The 22,666-nt window shown below is 44.6% G+C and overlaps 1 protein-coding gene across 1 annotated transcript in view; it reads left to right on the top strand.

Moving 5' to 3' along the window:
• The window catches only part of LOC126537870 (MAM and LDL-receptor class A domain-containing protein 1-like), a 232,206-nt gene that overhangs the window by 9,377 nt on the left and 200,163 nt on the right, over positions 1-22,666 (top strand). The window contains exons 4-9 of the mRNA XM_072287646.1: positions 618-782; positions 2,494-2,600; positions 3,333-3,429; positions 6,986-7,144; positions 8,486-8,631; positions 11,756-11,872. Of these exons, the coding sequence (XP_072143747.1) occupies positions 618-782; positions 2,494-2,600; positions 3,333-3,429; positions 6,986-7,144; positions 8,486-8,631; positions 11,756-11,872 (791 nt within the window). The remainder of the gene's footprint in view (positions 1-617; positions 783-2,493; positions 2,601-3,332; positions 3,430-6,985; positions 7,145-8,485; positions 8,632-11,755; positions 11,873-22,666) is intronic.

The following is a 22,666-nucleotide window of genomic DNA, read 5'->3' as shown; positions in this document are numbered from 1 at the left end:
CTCTGGCTCGTGTTGATTTCCACAGTGTTTCTGGCTGTTTGCGATGCGATCGCGAATATGCATGGGTTCAATCCATGTTTGTTTTCGTCAAAAGCCGAATGCTCACCCAAGTAGGAGATAGGAGTAAAATGCTCAGTTTACAGTAAGGAGTCTCTACCCCCTTTTGGCGATGCGTTTTCCAGCTTTGTCAGTAAACAAAGACAATTGCGCTTCTCTCTTTTTACCATTTCAAACGCGAATTAGGGCACAGTTTAGCAAGATATAGTTCATTAAGGCACTCGAGCGCGCGACCTTTGGTGGCAGTCGAGCCCACGAGTTTCGTGTTGATTAAGACGAAGTAAATTAAGTCACAGTAAATTAGGGTACAGGTAATTAAGGCACTCGAACCCACGACCTTGGGTTGCGGCATGATGTGTAAGCATTGCGCGGTAGTCACGAAGCTTTCGCATTGTTCCATGTAGGGATAAATAGGTGTTCATTGAATTTTATTGTTGAGAGTTGGAAGAATGAAGGGGTTCTGATGCAAAATTATGAAACCATATGTGACTAGCTCCGTCCCTGAGGATATGTTGTAGCATATGACACGGTGGTCTCAAGAGATGGTCATCTTTTTCCAGGTGGTGTCGTGTACCTCGGTCTCAGAAATAATTTTGCGATAGCTGTCTTGACTTCTCCAAAGCTGCCTGGACGTCCTGCAGTTCGATGCCTTCAGTTTCAGTACTACATTGCCTGGACTGAGGCAACCCCCGAAAAGGCGTACAGCATTACAGCTTCCACCACTGGTAACACATCTTGAGGGCATATTTTTACCATTTTGATTAGTTTGCTGCTAAAGACCAGTTTTATTTTCACAAACGACTTTATCCGGATGGTTCGCAAAACGATAGCACCAGTGATTCATTTTATATGCCTGTTAACCTTAAGCCATATGTTTGGCTTCATAGATATGATCACAGTCAATGCTTTGACATGTGCGCTCATATATAGAACCATGGGCGCTATAACGTAAAACTATTCCAAACTTTTCTATTCCAATTCTGCTATCAGCCCTCCACGATTGGTCAAAAACTTTTTTCGACCACCCCCACTTCACCTGTCTGTCACGCGACGTTACGAAAACCGCGATACCTCCCCATCTGATATGATGTGTACACACTGATCATGCATGATTTGACAGAAAAAAGAAAAACAGTTATTTCTGATTCGACCCCTTTTCGCCATTAGCCCTCGGCTATTGGTAAAAAGTTTTCGGGCTGCACCCACTTCACCTGCCTGTCACGCGACGTCACAAAACCGCAAGAACTCACCGCGTCAAAGTGACGTGTACGCGATAAAGATGCATTAATATGCCGAACAATACTGAATTTTCTTCGGAATAGCCGCAGGCTGCCCCGTTCCGAAAGGAATAGAAGATGGCTGCCGCCGATCGCTCAGACACTGGCTACTTGCACCTGCCGGAGAGCATGGGTGCATTTGCGTATAATAAAGCTTTTTTGCGTGGCCGTGTAACGTTTTCGAGCACTTTCGGCACGTTTACCCCCTCATTCTGCTAACTCTTCTTTGCTGAGGGTCCGTTTTAGCGTCAGTCTTGAGCTTCCGTTGCCTGCCGCCGCGATTTTCGACCAGCCACCGCAAGCTAAGTAAGGGAAAGCCGACCAATCGTACACGCCGGCACCACCCTCTTCGTCCGGTTATCGACTTTCAGTGCAGTGGCTCCGCCCCATCCAATCCCTCTCCCCTTAAGCGTTCTCGTCGCCTCTTGTCAGCCAATTAGATACGACAAGCCGCTCAGTGTAGGCAATCTTATTCGTTTTTCAAGCAAACAAAAATGACCTCCTATGAACGAGGAAACCGTTTGATTGGTCTGTTCTGACAACCCTGCGGGTGACCGCCCGGTGTTTGCGTTGCCGGTTACGCAAATTTGACGTCACGAGATTGGAATAGAAATATATTGGAATAGTTTTACTTTATAGGGCCCCATATTTCTGCCAGGTCATCATTATTTATTCGCTGGCATCGTTGGTGTAACTTTAGGGTTTCTATTTTTGAGAGAACACAGAAGAAACTTTGAATTGCTCAACATGTCTTTTATCTTAGTTCTACTTTATGACTTCTTTGTTAATCTCATGATATTGCTTTATTTTGTTGTAATTGTTGTTGTTTTTGTTGTAATTCCTCTCACCACCTAACCTAGACCGGGGCTCACAGTATTTGACTATGGGACCTCCTTTAGTATTTCATATCTATCAACACATGCAACGAATTTGAAGCAATAAACTCTGAAACTTTTGACGAGCAAACGTTGAAGAAAAAAGACCATTGAGGCTTCAAGTAAGCTTAGCTTAAACTTGATCGATAAATACTGTATAGCTAAAAGGTTCCCTTCCAATGGTGCTGATAATAAGTTTATCTAAAATATTGTGTTTTGAATACTTTTTCCGCCATTGTTCTTGTAATCGTCATGAACTGTACATATTGACGCCACTGTTTCAGGCAGCTTAGCTGCGCGTAAACGTCTCTGGTACCAACCTCCTCAGGCATTGGTTAGGGGCGCCTGGACCACTGTAGACGTGACCTTCAAACAAGAAAATGATTTCAAGGTACGTCTATGAAGAATTCGTAGTGCCATGTAACGAATGAAAATTGATTGTGCTTACGTTTTTTTTTCACTTTGCCATTACAGGATCATATATTGAAACTAACTGATTTCAAGATATATTAAATAATGAAAGTAGAATTTTCAAAACATGAATTTTAATTCACCTTGTTCCGCTAGTAATAAGGCGGTACGATATTTTAGATATTCAAGAATACCAATTCAGTACTATCCTGATAGTTGAATTCATTCTTACCATTTTTTGTGATTGCTTGCACACAAAAACATGATGCCTGATGTGAAGGTATTACAGGGAATTTTTTTTGCCACTTACCCACCAGCTATGTTAACGCATAGACAATGCATGGCCCCAAATAAATAGAACATCGTGACAACAACGGGTTGTTTCGATGCAGGCTACCCGCCGTGGTTGCTTAGTGGTTATTGTGTCGGGCTGCTAAGCACGAGGTTGCGAGATCGAATCGCGGCCACGGCGGCCGCATTTCAATGGGGGCGAAATGCGAAAACACCAATGTACTTAGATTTAGGTGCACGTTAGAGAACCCCAGGTGGCCCAAATTTCCGGAGTCTTTCACTACGGTGTGCCTCCTAATCAGATCGTGGTTTTGGCACGTAAAACTCTTTAATTTCTTTTTTTTTTAATTTTTCGATGCAGTTGATTGTGAAACTGTCACAGGCTACTTCAAAAAAGTATTACGCAACGGCTTCTATGCAGATCGAATTCCAATGCGCCTTACGGTCGGAGCAGTTCATTGCTAGACCCTTCTGCGCGATCGACGCCATCACACTTCAAGACTGCACTGGAACGAGAGGTACGTAACATGGTTTTTCTGAAATAAGTACCACATAGACAGCGCTCTGTGGTGGTATCTTTACTGTCCACCTTAAAGTGACACTATTTTACGTTTGCTTTGTGTGATTCCGTAAACGTGACTTAAGCTAGAGAACGAACGCATGCCAAAAAAGGCGCCAGTGAAGACTATTGTTGCCTGTACGAATATAAACTGACTTATGGATCCCTCCACGTCGAGGCTCATCACATCCCTGCTAAAGCACTATGTATGCACTTTAATATTTCCACATGTTTTCGTATGGTTCTTATGCAAATTACACGCAATTGATCTAGAACCCTTGGAGTTTCAGTAAGAATTATACAGAAGGGATGAAGAATTACCAGAATGGCATACAGAACGTTTCAGTAAGGACGGTTTTGAATCAACTTCCTGGTGCGAAACCAACGAGCAATCCAGTGTCTCCACATCAAGAGACCACATTCATATGAGCACAGGTGGGCGTTTCTCAAAAGTCCAGTGATAAGCGTGTTACTTCGTTGCAACCTTGAGACACCGTTTATGATGAGTGGTATTACAACTACTTCCTTTCCGCATTTTTCGAATTCTCAACAACAGAAATATGGCATTATTACTTTTCTTACGACGATATAATGACGAATAATACTACAGCCTTGAAATAAAAAACAATAAAGATATCAACCAACAACTCGCGCCCTTTAATTTCATGTCATCAAGTTAAGGATAATTGACGCCATTCGATGGCACAAGCCGACATTTGTCAAAGGGAAAACGAAATAGAAGCGCGCTGAAAGTACTGCCACATATGGAAGGATATCCAAGTGTGCGTGCATACCCGCCATGTTGCCAGCCAAGTAAAATGAAGTACTCAAAACCAATTAAAGAACACGCAGAAACACGCGAAGTTGAATACACTAAGCGACTCAAGCAATACCACTATGAATAACGACACAGTTGCATAGATGTATTATTGCACTTGTAGTACGCATGCAAAATGTGTTATGCTAAGGCATCTCCTACAACAGTGAATGTGCAATCGACGCGTGTCTTGCAGTGCTTACCGCGGGTCCTGGTAGAGCTTGCAATCATTTCTCATTTTATGGATTTTATTAAAGCGGTACTGGAGGCGGGGGGGGGGGGGTTGTATTAATGACTCCAGATAGAGTGATGTCTTATTGCCCCATGTAGAGCCAATAACATACTGCTGTTCTGCACCATACATTCGCAACTGAAATTAATTCCTCTTTGAAGTTTCTGTTAGAGTTGAAAAAAGGCGGTGTTTCTGCCAGCACTTTCCTCTTCCAATGCTTAAAGGTAGTTCAGCGCCAATCATTACTTTTCTAACAAAGCCTTATTCTGGACTCGAGGGATTGATTGATTATTTTTCTTTAATTCTGAGTCAGACAGGCATACACTGACTACCACCAACGCCATCTTTCAGCGCTCTGACTTATTTTAGTCTCCCTTGTCCCCAATCACACTCCCAAAAGACAAAAAGCATTGCAGAAACTCCAGTAGAGTTGTCCAACTATGCTTAAGCATGCCCACAAGTTTGAGCTGGCCCAATTTTAAATTTAATGCTGGCTAACCACCGCATTTAAGTTGGTGCACCTAAAAGTTTAAGTTGGCCCAACCCCAAGTTTAGGTTCGCCCACCCTCACGTTTAACTTCGTCTACCTCTAAATTAACCTTGGCAGGCCCACCCCTAAATTTATCTTGGCCTAATACCAGATTTCAAGTTGGCCCTCCCCTACTATAAGCTTTCCCATGCATTTTCTAAGTAGACTTATGTATCCCTATTGGTAGGCTCTTCTTTTTTTTTGGAGGGGGGGTGAAATTGGTTTTATCACTTATAATGTTACGAATAATCGACTTTGCCAAGCATCTACAAAACCAAACATCTACGAAACATCTACTAGGCATTGTTGCCAAATCTACAATGTTACAAGGGATGTTACCAAGCATCTACAAGGCGTGTCATGATCAGTCTCTAACTCCATACCACGCCAAGGTAAACGCCTTCAAGTATTATTTTTTTCCACGTACAATTGAGGAATGTAACAAGCTGCCTGCTGATGTCATTATGACCACTGATATAATCTATTGACAAATTGATTGCTTCTCATTCATAGTCACGCATCACACTGCATAAGTTTTCTCCTGTTAGTATACAACCTGCCCCATTGTAATTTAGCGCTTGTGTTTTGTGCTGTCACTACGCTGAATTTAGTTTGTGCATTTTTGTATTTTTATGCATCTCCTGCAAGGGCCCGCTGTGAGGGCCTGCAGTATTTGATAAATAAATGAAATAAATTTACAATATTAAAGCGACTGAATGTCTTAACTTTTGAAATTACATATTTTTGTGCCGATACAAGGCATTACACTTTTCCCGTGACGGGCTAGTGTACTCGCCAACGAATGCTTACGCATTGAAAACGCTTCCTCTTTAATCGTTCCATAACCACCACTAGAACTTTTCGCTCATCGGGTCAATTGACAGGACATCATGGTTTGTGAGGCGGGGACGGTCGGCAAACAGCTGTTCCAACGGTATCCTCATACTTAAGCGGCCATTTTAGCGATTGATGAAATGAAAAATATTTGGCATGGTTAAGAATTTCGAAATCTCTTTATAAGTGGTCGATTCAGTTGGTTTCAAGAAAGATGTGTAACTGCTTAATTACAGCAGACGATCGCGTAGTGCGAAAAGAGTAACAACTTAGAATCAAGAATTGTTTGCATTTCACGTGTGTGACTTACAAATAAACACTACGAAAAATAACGACAGAGTTGACTGTGAGCGAATGGTCCCGGTAAAACGTCAGACAGCAATGCCAGCAGCATATTGTCGTGGTACATCTACGGGCTACAAAAACTGCGCATTGCAATTGCATGAAAATGCACTGACGTATATTGCGCATATTCTTTTCATTTATCTTTTTACAGAAGGTAAGGACGATATTTGCTTGCCATACGTGTCATAATTTCCAAGATGCATGTTATATTTGCTTTTACTGCTGTTAACAGTTTAATTTTGATTCCTGAAGTTACTTTAGTAGCTAATACTCGCAATCAATAAAATCAGCTACGCACGCCTACAGCAACGTTGTCCCCCTTATTAACGCAGATTCGGCTTATCACACCTGCATATCATCCGCATATCAACCGCATATCACCCGCATATCACCCGCATATCACACTCACGTATCACACCCGCCGTGGTTGATCAGTGGCTATGGTGCTGGGCTGCTGAACACGAGGTCGCGGGATCGAATCTCGGCCACGGCGACCGCATTTCCATGGAGGCGAAAGGTGTAAACACCCGTGTACTTGGATTTAGGTGCATGTTAAAGAACCCCAGGTGGTCAAAATTTCCGGAGTCCTCCACTACGGTGTGTCTCATAATCAGAAAGTGGTTTTAGCAAGTAAAACCTCAAATTTTTTTTATATCCATCACGGCTTTCCTTAAAAGCAGCGGAACCGTTTCCTTTTATTTTGATCTTGTTTATCCGTAACTTAATCTGGAGAAATCGCTCACTGGTGCTATGTTTAGATTTGCAGAACCGGCACTGCAACTTCGAAGATGGCTGGTGTACATGGAAAAATATCAACAAACCAGGAAACAACAGATTATCCTGGATTCTCGGTGGGGGAAACGTGAAGACTACTCTACTGAGACCACGTCGGGACCATACGTTCGCAAACAATTCAGGTGAGGCACGCAGCGCCAACAAACAGTGAATGACTTTGGTTTATTTGGTACATTGTTCCTGTTAGCCATTCACAGAATTCGTTTTGATGAAACGAGGTACAAAGGGCACAAACAGGGATAAGGTACCTCAGAAAGGCTGGCCAACGCTTCGATAGGAGAACCTATCTTCGTCAAAGGCGGCCTCCTCATCGTCGGCATGTTTGGTTTAAAGGGTTATTACAGTGACGTCACGTGCGATTGTTGTCCGTGGCGGTTGGGTGAAACGAATCATTTGTAGGGTGTGTATTTGACGAAGCGACTGCCAATCTGCAGCGGCAATAGCATTACATAATGCAGATCACAATGTAGACTTTCTTTGCCGGACTGGTGCTGTTAATTCACTACTCCTATGACTTAAAATAATCAGTGCGCACAAACTCCATCCCTGAATGCGCAAAGTGCCTATTTTTCGCGACATCTGCCGTATTTTAAAGCGATTCATTGTGCATTCAAAGTGCACTTCATTTCAACTAAACTATAGAAATTATTGTACATGAAACGTAATCAACCATCCCCCTCTAACAGAACAAAACCAGTGATTTAGAGGAAGATTGGGTAAGTACTGAAAAGTAAGAACGAGGGGGGGGGGGGGGGGGCAACATAGCCTGCACGTAAAACTGTACACTATATGGCATCAACTCGCCCAGCTAAGAGATAGAAATAGAGTTCATTGGATGCGAAAGGTGGGATGTCAACCAAACCAAAATAACACGGGGGTGTCAGATTCCTTAAACTATGTCGCCTGACAGGAGGAACTTCAATTGCGCATTTGTCGCCTTCTGGTGTTAAGACTACATACGGCTGCCCTCCAAATTGTCTGCTGACACAGTGGCCGGTCATTGAGCTGTACCAAGGCTGACTCAACAAACTGTCTCTGGTAGCTGTAGAGAGCACAATGTCAAGGTGAGTAATGCGAGAGTAAGTCCTGAGCCGCCCTACAGCCCTCAAGCACATTATACCTTGTTTATAATTGACAAAGCCCACTACCGTGAGCTCGAAACTTATATGTCATATGTGGACCTTCAGCCGCAAAATCGAACCACCACCACCACCACCACCACAACCTGCACAGCATCATCATCATCCTCACCGTCATGTCTCGTTAATTGGTGTTCTCCGTAATGAGAGCCACGATAGTGTTGCCTGCTGGGGCAACATTTGCCAATGCATATGATAACATTTCCGCCTTGTCTAATGATGTGCGGAAATCTCTATAGTCATCGAATTATAAAGGCGCATCATAGGACATGCATTAGTGGCTTTAGGCTCTCATGAACGCATTTTTACTAGCTTTTTTTTCAGGTTCATACGTATTCGTGAGCAACCACGACATAAGAAGCGGTGACTCAGCCGGGCTTATCGGAGAGAGCCTTCCTCAAAACAACAAGATATGGCAGTGTGTCGTGTTTTGGTACATCATATCGGGGCACAATGATACGAACCTTAAGGTGAGATTTGTACTTAAATGGCGCAAGATTTTTTTCGCATTTACATCATAAATATTTAGAGAATATAGCACGTTTTTTTTTCACCAGCCATGGTGAGACAGGCGGGCTCACGAACTCCACTTTATCGTATGTTTCGCATTTGACTCACCGCTCTCGTAGCACCTTAAAGGTTCAAGTGAAGTGCAACACTTCACTTTTGACTCTTGTGAAAAAGGTTTCAATGATAAGAATAACGTTATTATTGTAAATATTCAGCATTAAATATGACTACTACAACACACACGATTATCTCGAGGCCTACCCTCCTATAATTCCCACGACGTTTAAAGGGTCCCTGAGGTGCTTTCGACAAACTTTTTAGAGGCCTAGGGTAGAGCTACAGTAAAGCATTAGCGCCACAATTTAAGTGAAACGTCTAATATTAAACGTGCTACGGACGAATACAAGTTACCTATTCTCTAGCCATGGTTTTTTTCCTCAACTCATTCGCCGAGCGATCGGGGCTAAGCTCCGCCTTCCCTGGCTCTGCGCAATGATGCGACATCATGGCGTCTACTTCCAGTTGTTTTCGAGCTATTGCACGAACGCTCTCCGATCTCTCCGCTACCCGCCTAGCCATCGATCCCTCGCGAGAGCTATTCAAGCAGCCTGCGTTGCGAGCGTTCGGTCACAGCGCTTAACGTGTCCGGTATTCCGATACCCGCAGGCGAGCTGGGTGTTTTGACGGGTGGGCGGAGGCGTAAACTGAAGCCGCTCCAGGCTGCTAGCACTCTGATGAAGGGGATTTGACATAAACGTGAGCGGGCTGAGCGTCCTGCATGGTGTAGCCAGCTGGTGGCGTAATGCCTAACCAGCCAAGCACAGAGCTACTATTGCTTTAAGCAAGCGTAAAACATTTTAAACATAGAAAAAGACAATGTTCTCGCGATTACAATCCTGCGTGCACAAGCGACAAAGTAGAATACACTTGGTTATTACCATATTAGCACTTTGTTTGTCTGTTTGAGCGTTATGCACACCAGGCCACCATGCTGCACCGTGCAGACCATTCGTGTTTGCGCCTTCATCCGTCGAGTAAAACGCCCAGTCTGCTTGGCGTTTAGCCTAATACCGGTTACACTAAAACATTATTGCGGTAGCATCGTCTGGCGTGAAGTGACGGCCACAAAGGCGGCGATGTTGGCTCCGATCGGATACCGACAGCCGGGTGCGCTGCAGCCACCCCACTCGCATGTTGCCTTGCAGAGGCACACGCTGTCACGGCTTGACATGCCACCGGCGGCTAGAATTGCAATCCACAATGTCAAAATTTCGGTCCGTTGTGTTCCAAAAAAGAACCCTTGATACCAACAGCGACTTCGCAGCTTGCGTCAAGACGGAGAACCTTGCAACAAGATCAGATGACACTTTCTGTGTGTCGGTAGTTCTTAAATGCAGTGATAAATTGTCGTTGTGCATTCTTGTTCTGTTACCTTTTCTTATAGAAAGAAATTAACGAACAGTGAAACTATTGCGAACAACATTTGTTCTCCGTAGAGTTGGAGAATTTGTCGGCGGCGCCACCTGGGCAGCCAGTAGGATTGCTCGCAAAACTAACGTCAATTGGGCTAACTACGCTGAAAACTTAGGGCAGCGTTGCCGCTGTGATCGGTGGCGATGCAAATTTTTAAAACCTTGCAATAACTTGCATGTTTTATGCGAAGTGCTTATATGCGTCACTTAATTATCGAAAGGACCTGCCCTAAGGCCTCTACGTTTGTACAAAATCGCTTCAGGGTTCCTTCAAATGCTTAGTCTGATGGTGATGCATTTGAACATTTTTTATTTGAAAAGCGAGATCGCGCGAATCAATTTTTATCCGAAATGCCCAGGCTTCGACAACACGAAATTTATTCTTGTCCTTTAATCTATGCTACTCCTGTCCTCCTTATTATAAAACATCAAAGTGACAATTTCAAATTGACGCCAAGTGTGGTATAGACGAACCAAACGCGACTTCTCAAATGCCGATTGTTCAAAGAGGTTGTTTGTCACTAGCTCGGCTTCTTTGTAAGTGTCCGCACCAGCTTTGTCTTGCGTCATTTATTGTGAAGAAATCCGCCATACGAAGTGTACATGAAACCATGGTTAGATAATTCAGCAATGCCTGAGGCTGTTTCTTTTTAAGTACCCAACTTCTGCTGATTAGGGAAGGAAATCCAACAATGTGGAGATATTACGTCACCATTTCTTGCGCGCATTTATATTTCGCAACGATGTACGTTGGCAAGAATGGCAAACTTTCCCGTGATACGTTCGTGACAGTTTTCAATAACTAGCTTCCGCCAGCTCAGAAACAGGATAAGAAAACCCATACTATAAATTCCCAGCAGCAACACCACTGCTTTCAGATTAATGTCATAAAAACAAATACGCTGTAATAAAATATGCAATCTGCGCAATAATTATCCACCTCTTCAAACGTGAAAATCAAACCCATATCTTAACAAACCTATCAAATCAAACTCTTATCCCAGCTGGGATAAGAGCAGTGTATAATACTTGTGTGATTTTTAAGAAATGTTGGTTTGAATTTAGCGTTTGTCACGTCTACCTTATCTTTGTCGCCATATTTTTTCAACTCTGTTTTACATTCACAATGCAAGCTTACCGACCCGTCCAAGTTGCTGCACTTGTCAGTGTTTTGAGAATATATTTCTCATCTCAGCAACGTCAAGAGAATGCAGAAACTATGCATCTATCTTCTAGATTCCTTATTGTCATAACCTTCACTGGGATCACAAACACACCTACAAATTTTGTTATCTTGCTGAAGCAATTACCACTAATGCGGTGATCACTATGAACAACATTTCGCAAGATAATATCATATCTTGCTAATCTTGTGTCGCGAAACACAACTCTAAATTCATATTATCGAGTGAATATTAAGCGGGAACTGAAAATATTGTTATGATAGCTACAAAAATGATACATTATTATGCATAAAAGCTAACACGTTTTCCTATGTTGGCAAATATACCCCGATCGGGTAAGTTGTAGTTATGTTTTATTTTATTTCGCGGTGATCAATTTATGTAACGAATTATCTCTCGCCACTTGTTAAAAATGCTCCTGTTTGCAGGTTCTATACCAGAAAAGGGCACCGCAAAAACAACTTTATGTGGCCCTGTGGAATCAACAAGGCGATGACCCTGACACTTGGCAGCAAGGTCGCGTTGCAGCCCCACATAACATAAGGGTGAGGAAAAAAAAGAAGACGGCTGTTTTTATGTCACATAGTAAAACGTCTCTTAGAACTCACTGATGCTTTTTAATGCAAAAACTCACTTCAGAGATTCATTACTCGTTAATAACCCCTTGTTAAAACTCATAGGCAAGCGTTTACAAGACTACAGCTTGCTATTGCACCTACTCGGTAAACTTACGTTAAAAACAATTACTCCACCTATGCTCCAAAATTGTTTAGTTTCCGTTAAAGAGCGAAGAAATAAGAATCCCTTTTGTAATTCGTGCAAATCCTTATTGGCTGAGTTGCCCATATGTTGTAGTCATTATATAAACTCCTTGGTGTCTCCAGAGATGGACATACTTAGGTGGGTCCCGGGTATTGTTCTGTTTTCGGCGAGCGTTTTATATGAGGTAGTCAAATGCCTCTGTAGAAAGGAATCAACCTGTTTTATTCTTTCTTATTTTTGCATGGTGCAGGGCGTATTTATTGAAAAGAAATAGTAGTTCACTGAAGGTTGAGAAGACTGATTTCGAGATTTGCAGATTCTACACATTTGAACACCCATCGCTCAAAATTTAAGCCATTGTACATCACAGCCCTTAAGGGTTATTTTACACAATTAGAACTACTGGCCCAAGGAAACTTAGGCTTATGTCGTCCGCAGTGCTTCTTATAAAATGGCCAAACTTTGCTCTTTGAGAAAGCGCCTCTACCTGATACAGAAATACATGTCTTTGTGGAACCGTTTCAACTAAAGTTACGAAGTTTCTGAAATCCTTTGTGACAAATATTCCAAGGGTTTCTCACAAAAGCAAAAAGTATTCAAGCTGCATAATGCATTTACTTCGTAATAATATCTCCAAAACAACAACATTGTAATGGCAGCAAAAATGGACGCATTTTAAGAGCATTTTAAAGAGATCATCAATGCCAATTTTCATGAAAATGTCATGAGTGTTCTGGTAGGATCGGTAAAACAAGAGCTGCAAAAAACATGTTGCATAATTTTATGCAGAACAAATGTTAAACAGAAACAATTCGCCCATATTTAGAAGCCCGTGTGCTCATCCTTATAGTGTTTTCAGTTCACATAATAAAATCGAAATTGGATTTATATGTAATTCCGAGCTAGTTGTTTGTTTGGCCGTGAAGAAGAGAGATTAACATTATGTCTATTCTGCCTCTTCTGAGTGACAAAATGAGTTGAGCTTGTGGTTTTCAGGGCTCCTCTATCGGCATTTTTTCCCATGGTACACCGAAGTAGCAAGCACGCGAGAGCGCGCACAGCGTGCTGTATACGGCTTGTCTGGGAAAACCACTTCTCGCTCTTCTCTTCTATTACACATGTAATTTGAAATGCTCCCCGCATGTACGACCGATGCACCAGCTTAGTGAGAAACTACGATTGCACCATGGCAGTGGATGAGTCAGCGGCATGTGCCCAGATAAGTACTGTCAGAAAAATGGTACCAAATATTTCTTGCTTGCACCAACAAATTTGTATTAGCGTGAAAGACACCTCCATAAAATGGAACCAAAACTACATTTCCAACATAGACCTTTCTTTAAAACAGAAAGAATCTCTACTGAGACAATATGCAAAAATACTCTTACGGAGTAGCAAAATGCTGCAACTTAAAAAGCGTGTTGTACAGAGAAAACAATTTTCTACACATACATACATGCATACATACATACATACATACATACATACATACATACATACATACATACATACATACATACATACATACATACATACATACATACATACATACATACATACATACATACATACATACATACATATTTTACTCCATGAAAATACAAAGTAGTAATCGCTTGTGGGCGGGACATAGCAGTCGCTGCAGCGTCTAATCAGCACATCCACAAGACAGAACAAAAAATTACGAAAAAGAATAAATAAGAAATTAAAAGGTGGAGTAATAAGAACTATACATACGTAATTTAAGTAAGACAAAAATCAATATCAGACATTATCAAAATTAATCTTGATAAAATGAAAAAAATATCAACATACAACACAAGAAACAACAACATTCTAAAGCGTCGTTACAGAACCGAGAAGTAGTAGAGCACTAATATTATACACTAATAGGTAACCAAGATTGCATAGCGGATTTCAAAAATTTTTGCAGACTGAAAACGGAGTACCTCAGGCAACTGAGTAACGTAAAAGCGGTCATAAACATCCGGGCGTTATTTTCCCTATTGTGCATAAATTTTAAGAAGCTTGTAACGATACACACTCCTTAAAGCTAGTGGTTTGCTTGCTAAACGTTTGAATTTACAGAAGAAATTTCTTATAACCACTACTAGTAGAAATGCATATCTGAAGAATTAACTTTACCCGCTTTCATTTTTGGAATGCTGTCTAAGCCATCACAGTTTGTGCCATACAGTATGTCAGCCGATAGACTATTTTAAGTTTTACCAATTTGTTGAGCCTGTGACAGAGCAAGAACCCTGCACAGTAGTGGCGTACCACGAGCTAGATTCCCGAATCGCTTTGAATACAGTTTTACGCATCTGAACGGAACTGTTGTGCTAAGTTCCATATAGTAGGAAAGAAAGCACTAAAACACGCGTAACTACGCGTTCTACATGATCACACCCGGACATTTCGTCCTCGAAGTACATAACCAAATATATAACAGTGGGACAGAAGGGCATCGATGAGCACTGACACCCTGTTCATGAGCTCCCTTGAAGTGCGATATATTCTCTAACTCAACTCTCTTGTGGGGATTTCTAAAACGGACTAGCGTGTTTTTTGCTGTGTTTACTCGTTATCCGATCGATAGCCAATCAAAAAGTGGCTCGACATCAGCCTGTAATAACTTCAAAGCACGTCTGCACGACTCATGAGATATAAGCAATGCTGTATGAACGGCGTACTGACATAGCCTTGCATTTAACTTCAGATCAGCGAAATCGTTTACATAGATTTTAAAGAAAAAGATGCCCAATACGCAACTTTGCGGAAAACCATACGTAATTCTCTTGAAGTCGCTGAATTGATCTTTTATCTTCACAGTTTGGAGGTGACCAGTAATATAAACAAAAGAAAGAAACTGGTGATGCACACCTCTAGACTGAATACTTTCAAATTTCTGTAGGATATTAGCATGGAGAACAGTATCAAAAACTTCTTTCTCATCTATGAATAATCCTAGTTCTGCCTGATTTGTATCTATATGCTCATGGACCAGGTCACAGCAATCCTATAGGAGGTCAGCCGTACCAAGATCCCGCCGGGAGCCATACTATCATTTAATGTCGAGAATTTATCATAAAAGGACGTTATATTCTTGAGAACCATGTTCTCCTTAGAATACTCAGCGACGGCAATATTGCTATGGGACGATAGTTCTTGCCCAACTTTTAACCAGACATATATAACGGCAGAAAAGTCTGTTGCTGAGCCTATGGATACATACTGTAAGCACTATTAACGTACTTCGTCGTTTTCATTTGTACATAGCCATCATCATCTTCCCTGTTCTTCGACTTCTTCGCGCGTGAGCTGGGGGCGTTGCCTTTTGTGGAATAAACAGCGCTGGACAACTCGATCGGTCTCGGTATTATAAAGTGGTGGAGGTACGTCAAGATCCCGACGTCCTCTCGCGTTCCCGTCCTCCCTGGAGCTCCGTTCCGGTCGCCGCCTGCACCCAGCTACCCCTACAACAATGGACACTTCCGACCCCGGCCCTTCCGGCGCCTCAAACCCTACCGCACAGACGGCCCCACCTGCGGCGCCCTCTTGGATTGTGACGAGCCCTCAGCGCGATCCCCCTGTCTTTTCGGGACTCCGCGGTGATGACGTAGACGATTGGCTCGACCACTACGACCGCGTGAGTTCTTGCAACAAGTGGAACGACATCCAGAAATTGAGGCATGTCGCCTTCTACTTGACCGGTGTTGCGAAGACGTGGTATTTCAACCACGAATCCGACATCGCGGATTGGTCCACGTTTACCTCGAAGCTGCGGCAAATCTTCGCTTCCTCGTCTGGCCGTGCAGAAGTCGCCAAACAGAAGCTGGGAACGCGCCGCCAACTTCCCCAAGAGTCTTACACCTCATACATAGAGGATGTCTTGGCTCTGTGCCGCCGTGCGAATCCTCACATGACGGAAGCCGAACGCGTTCGCCACATCTTAAAAGGCATTGGGCCTGTCGCGTTCAACGCCTTAATCGTGCAAAATCCGGCTTCTGTCCAAGACATCACTTCAACATGTCAACGCCTCGACGAGCTGCAGTCTATTCGTCTTCCACATGACAGCAGCGATCCTCAGGTTCCTCATTCTCCAGATCTACGTGCTCTTATCCGCACCATCATCCGCGAGGAGCTTCAACTACAAGACCTAAAGCGTCCCCCTGCTGCCTGCGCACCAACCCCCACCTTCGACTTGCGCGAGGTCGTAAAGCAGGAGTTGACAGCGATGACTACACCCACGACGCATCTTGCTCCGGTAGCGCGCTCCACACCTACCTACGCGGATGTTGTTTCGCTACCCACTCCTACCGTGACTTCCGTGCCTGCTGGCGTTTCCTATGACCATTTGGCTTCGATGGGAACCAGAGCACTTGCTGCGCCATCGTACCCTCAGTCTCGTCCACCTCGTCCGGTTTGTTTTTACTGTGGTATACGCGGCCATATATCTCGCTTCTGCCGCCGGCGCCAGCAGGATGAAAGGCGAGGCTATGCTGAGCACGAAAGAGACCGCACTCGCCGATCAGACGACTACTATACCGGACCGCACTCGTTCCCTCAACAGCGTTCTCCGTCTCCACCAGCTGCTCCCAATCTGCCTCATAGTTCCCGTTCGGCCAGACGTCGTTCTCCATCCCCTTACCGGCGCTCTACATCACCGCTTCGTCCCACTTCCCATTTTGTCGACCAGCACTCGGAAAACTAACTGTTGCAGTGTTTGGAGGGGAAACTGCTTCTTATCGGTCTTCGAAAATTCCTCCTGTTCGCCCGGCCAACATGCTTTCTGTGACTGTCGACGGTGTTCCCGCGTCAGCTCTCATCGATACCGGTGCCGCCGTTTCTGTTCTTCGGAGTGATCTGTGTTCCCGGCTCCGTAAAGTAAAAACGCCTTATCTTGGACCTATTTTGCGTGGTGCTAATAATGCATTCATTCACCCTGACGGACAGTGTACTGCTCGTGTTCTCATCGACGGCATACGCCACCACATCGAGTTTATCATCCTTCCAACGTGTATCCATGAACTTATACTTGGTTGGGACTTCCTACATTCTGCTTCAGCCGTCATTTCATGTCGAGAGGAAGTTGTCCACATCACGGATACAGAGCTTGAACCTGTTGCGGACTCTTCACTTTCATGCGTGAACGTGGCCATCGCTGCAGACTACGTCCCGCGTCCTGGTCACGAAGACGTTGTAGCCGTAACATCCAGTCAGATCGCCGACGGAGACGCCCTAGTCGCCCCTTCTTCCCGCGTACTTCTCGCGGCATTCTCATTGCCACCTGTCTCGTCCGGTTTTCACGCGGCCGCGCCCTTCTGTCTGCTTGCAACACGACCCCAGATCCTGTGATGCTGCCCTAAGGGATGACTGTGGCAACCCTCGCCGACACTCAACCTATCTCTCTAGTCACGCTTTGCCCTTCTTCATCGCCAGCACCAACCTCAGGTTTGGATGATTCTTTCCCTCCTCCGGCCGTTCTTGGTTCTGACCTAACAGCCGCGCAGTCCGAAGCCTTAATGGTGGTCTTGGCAAAACACAAAGCCTGTTTCGATAGCTGTTCCCCTGTGTTGAGCCAAACTCCTGCGGCTACACACCGCATCGAAACCGATGGTTCCGCTATAATACGACGACGCCCCTATCGTGTATCGCCGTCCGAACGAAAGGTCATTGAAGAACAGGTCGCTGACATGCTTGCGCGGAAGATAATACGACCTTCATCTAGCCCATGGGTGTCTCCCGTGGTCCTGGTAAAGAAAAAAGATGGCTCAGTTCGCTTTTGCGTGGATTATCGAGCGCTCAATAAGATCACACGCTAAGACGTATATCCAATACCTCGAATTGACGACGCTTTGGACACACTACAAGGGGCGGAGTATTTCTCCAGCCTTGATCTTCGATCAGGATATTGGCAAATTCCGATGAACGAGACTGACAAAGAAAAAACCGCATTCGCTACACCGGATGGCCTCTATGAATTTAACGTGATGCCTTTTGGCCTTTGTAATGCTCCTGCCACATTTGAGCGCATGATAGACAACGTACTTCGTGGTCTAAAATGGAAGACATGCCTCTGTTATCTGGACGATATTGTCATCTTTTCGTCTGACTTCAGCCAACATCTTCATCGATTAGACGAAGTTCTCAAGTGCCTTGCGAATGCTGGTCTCCAGATCAATACAAAAAAATGCAAATTTGCAAGCAAAACAATAAAAGTATTGGGTCACGTCGTTTCAAAAGATGGCATCCAGCCTGACCCCGAAAAGATTAGTGCCGTTCTTCAGTTTCCTCGCCCCCAGCAACAGAAAGATCTACGTAGTTTCCTCGGCTTGGCGTCATATTTTGGTAGGTTTATACGCAACTTCGCAGCAATAGCAGCTCCTCTACACAAGCTACTGGTTACCGGTGCGGTGCCTCTTTCACGTGGACTAGCGACTGCGAGTCGGCTTTTCAAGCTCTTAAGCGGCATCTTACTTCCGGACCAGTGCTTCGCCACTTCGATAATCGTGCCCCCACCATACTCCATACTGACGCAAGCGCACAAGGTATTGGCGCAGTACTTCTGCAACGTAATACAGCATCTAAAGAGCAAGTCATAGCATATGCCAGCCGAACACTTTCTCCAGCTGAGCAGAACTACACCATTACAGAGCAAGAGTGCCTGGCTATCGTTTGGTCGATTCGGAAATTTCGCCCATACCTTTACGGCCGCCATTTTACCATCGTCACCGACCACCATGCTCTGTGTTGGCTGTCATCAATGAAAAACATGTCAGGACGCTTAGGACGCTGGATACTCCGCTTGCAGGAATATGACTTCACTATAACGTACAAGTCTGGAAAACGCCATCATGATGCAGACGCATTGTCTCGCTGCCCGCTCTCACTCTCTCCAGGTAACGCGCCGTCGTCTTCTCAACCACGTCGTTCCGATGCTACGCCTGCCTCTCACCAACTCTCGATAACGCCCCTGGACCAAGTTACGCTTCCATCACGTTCTGATTTCGTCTCACTTCAGCGGGCCGACTCCTACTGTCGAGCTCTCATGGATCGCCTTAGTGGGTTCGCCGAACCACCCAACAGCCGCTTGCGACGCCAACTTCGACAATTCCGCCTTCAAGGTGGCGTGCTACACCGCTACGTTTACCACCCAACAGGTCACCGGTGGGTCCCAGTTCTACCTCGCTGCCTTCGTTTGCGGGTATTAGAGGCTCTTCACGACGATGTATCGGCTGGCCACTTAGGCTTCCACAAGACTTACGACCGCATAAAGACCCGCTGCTTCTGGCCTGGCCTATCCTCAACGGTGGCCAAATACATTGCCTCTTGTGCGTCATGTCAGCACCGCAAACGCTCGACATCCCCTCCTGCCGGTTTACTACAACCTCTCCCTTGCCCGGGCGCATCTTTTGAATTTGCTGACATTGATTTATATGGTCCCTTGCCGTTGACACCCTCCGGTCACCGTTGGATTGTCACTTCGGTCCACCATTTAACAAGATATGCCGAGACTGCCCCTCTGCGATCCGGCACCGCTTCTGAGGTCGCCGACTTTTTCTTGCGCGCCATCGTCTTGCGCCATGGGGCTCCTCGCGTTCTTCTCAGTGACCGTGGCAAGGCGTTCATTTCACAAGTTCTCGAGGAAGTTCTTCGAGCCACTAATACCGTCCACAAATCTACTTCTACTTATCATCCGCAAACCAATGGCCTTACTGAGCGCTTCCACCGTACGCTGTCTGACATGATTTCCATGTACATCCGTCCTGACCACACTGACTGGGACAAAATTCTTCCTTTTGTGACATTCGCATATAATACTGCTATTCAACGGACTACCGGCTACAGCCCTTTCTTCCTTGTGTATGGACGATCTCCTTCCACCATATTCGACAGAGAAATATTTTTCGCACCTTCTTCGCCTAACGCGTCGCTTCCAGAAGATTTTGCTGCCCGAGTTGCACATTGCCGTCAAATCGCCCGGCAAAGCACAGAAGCTACCCAAGCTGAGCGCAAGCGTTACTGCGACAACAAACGCCGTGACCTACGTTTTCACCCTGGAGACCAAGTCCTGCTTTGGACTCCAGTCCGCACTCCAGGCCTCTGTGAGAAGTTCCTTCCACGTTACATTGGCCCATACACCGTTGTGCAGCAAACATCTGCAGTGAACTATCTCGTCCGCCCAGTACACTCCGTCACTGACCGGCGCCGCCGGAATGCCGAAATTGTTCACGTCTCGCGGATGAAGCCCTTCACTCCCCGTTTAGATAATCGCTAATCTGCGGCCAGGCTGGCCGCTTCCATGACGGGGGGAAGTTAGTGTAAGCACTATTAACGTACTTCGTCGTTTTCATTTGTACATAGCCATCATCATCTTCCCTGTTCTTCGACTTCTTCGCGCGTGAGCTGGGGGCGTTGCCTTTTGTGGAATAAACAGCGCTGGACAACTCGATCGGTCTCGGTATTATAATACTTTTAAAAAGAATGGAACCCAGCCTTTAGGACTCAAACACCAGGAGAGAAGTACACTCGTTATCGCTGTCAAATAAAGAGATAGCTTATTTAGGAAAATATGGTTACTAGAGGTCATTTTGAGTTTTTTGATTGTCACGTGGTATGTACGACGCATTCGCGCTCTGGCTTCCCTGCGAGATTCTGTGTTGTTGTTTTCATCGAACTTGTTGCTAGTCCCAGCGTGTGTCTGTCTACTTCTGTCCTCGTGTTTGTGTCCTAAAGGCTGGGTTCCATTGTTTCTAAAAATATATAATTACCTAATTAGAGACACTTTTATCCCCTGAGGTCTGGTACCTGTTTGTAAATAGCTGTTCAATATATGCAGAAGTAAATTCTTTTTTAGTTTTGAATAACTATTTACTAAATCCTCCATTCTAATGTTGTCGTAGCCAAGAGGCTTGTTTAGCGGTAGTGAGGTAACGATGCTCTATAACTCGTGCTCCACTAATGGCAGAAAATCGGGATACTACATTACCGGATTAACACGACAATGCTGTTTTAGATCTTCAATTGATGGCACAAAAATCTCGTCAAATGTATTAGCGGCAGCAACCGGACTTTCACTTTTCTTTAAAACGTTTCACACAAAATGTATAACATCTTTCTGACAGAATTAAGATGAATTGAGTTGAATTAAACGCTTACTCTCCGCTCGCAACTCCACTGGTTTTCGGCAGATTTAAGGTAGGTTAGCTTGCGGGTTCCTGCATAGGACGCCTACGATTTACCTTTTTTTCGCATTTGTGCTGATAGCTCTTCTATCTAGCTCTTACAGGTTTTTCGAATATTCCTTGCAAATTATTTTGAAGGCGTGGGCCCCTCTACGAGCGCTACAACTAAGCAACGCCCCTTTCTCTTAGTACTAGTTATATATGAATACTGCGATCTTAAACAAGATCTTAGCAGCGTGGTACACGAGCAAGCTTACAAAACAAAATAAATACAAAAATGGGAAACTCCACTGAAAAAAAAATTCTTCACACAAGCGCGTCCCACAAGCGCAAGAAGCAGGCGCAAAAACAAGCGCTTCGACGTTACTTCAGCGATTTTTCGAATCACAGTCAAACGGTGCTATCACTAACAATCTCAGCAAGTGTAAAAAAACAAAGATTTTTATTAAAGATATGTCTCGGAAAGTGATAATGAGTCCTGTGTTAGTTTTATCGGCCAGCTTATTCCAATCTACTATAGTTCTAGGAAAAAACGAATACTTGAAGCAGCTGACACGTATTGTAGATGGAGGGCCCTATAACGTAAAACTATTCCAATATATTTTTATTCCAATCTCCGGACGTCAAAAATGCGTAACTGCCGACGCAAGCATCGGGCGGTCACCTGGAGGGTTGTGTCAACAGATCAATCAAACGCTCTCCTCGTACATAGGAGGCCCTTTTTGTTTGCCTGAAAAGCGAATAACGTTGCCTACACTGAGCGGCTTGTCTTATCTGATTGGCTCACAAGAGGCGAGGAGCACGCTCAAGTGGAGAGGGATTCGATGGGGACGAGCTAGTGCACTGCAAATGGATCACCGGATGAAGCGGGTGGTGACGGCGTCTGTGATTGGTCCACTTCCCCTTACATAGCTTGCAGTGGCTCGTGGACAATCGCGGCGGCATGCAACGGAAGCTTAAGAATGATGCTAAAACGGGTCCTCAGCAAAAAAGAATGGACAGACCGAGCTCGTAAACGTGCAGAAAGTGCTCGAAAACGTTACACGGCCACGGTAAAAGTTTTATTGCACACAAATAAACCCATGCTCTCCGGCAGGTGCGAGTAGCCAGTGCCTGAGCGATCGGCGGCAGCCATCTTTCATTGCTTTCGGAACGGGCCAGCCTGCGACTATTCAGAAGAAAATTCAATTTCGTTCGGCATGTTAATGCATCTTTAACGCGTACACGTCACTATGACGCGGTGAGTTTTTGAAGTTTTGTGACGTCGCGTGACAGGCAGGTGAAGTGGGTGCAGCCCGAAAACTCTTGACCAATAGACGTGGGCTAATGGCGAAAATGCGTCGAATCAGACATAAGTATTTTTCTTTCGTTCGTTCAAATAATGCATAA

The sequence above is a fragment of the Dermacentor andersoni genome, chromosome 4 (genome assembly GCF_023375885.2).
Source record: "Dermacentor andersoni chromosome 4, qqDerAnde1_hic_scaffold, whole genome shotgun sequence".
NCBI lineage: Eukaryota > Metazoa > Arthropoda > Arachnida > Ixodida > Ixodidae > Dermacentor > Dermacentor andersoni.
Note: the sequence above shows the minus strand (reverse complement) of the source record. Positions and strands in the feature narration are given on the sequence as shown.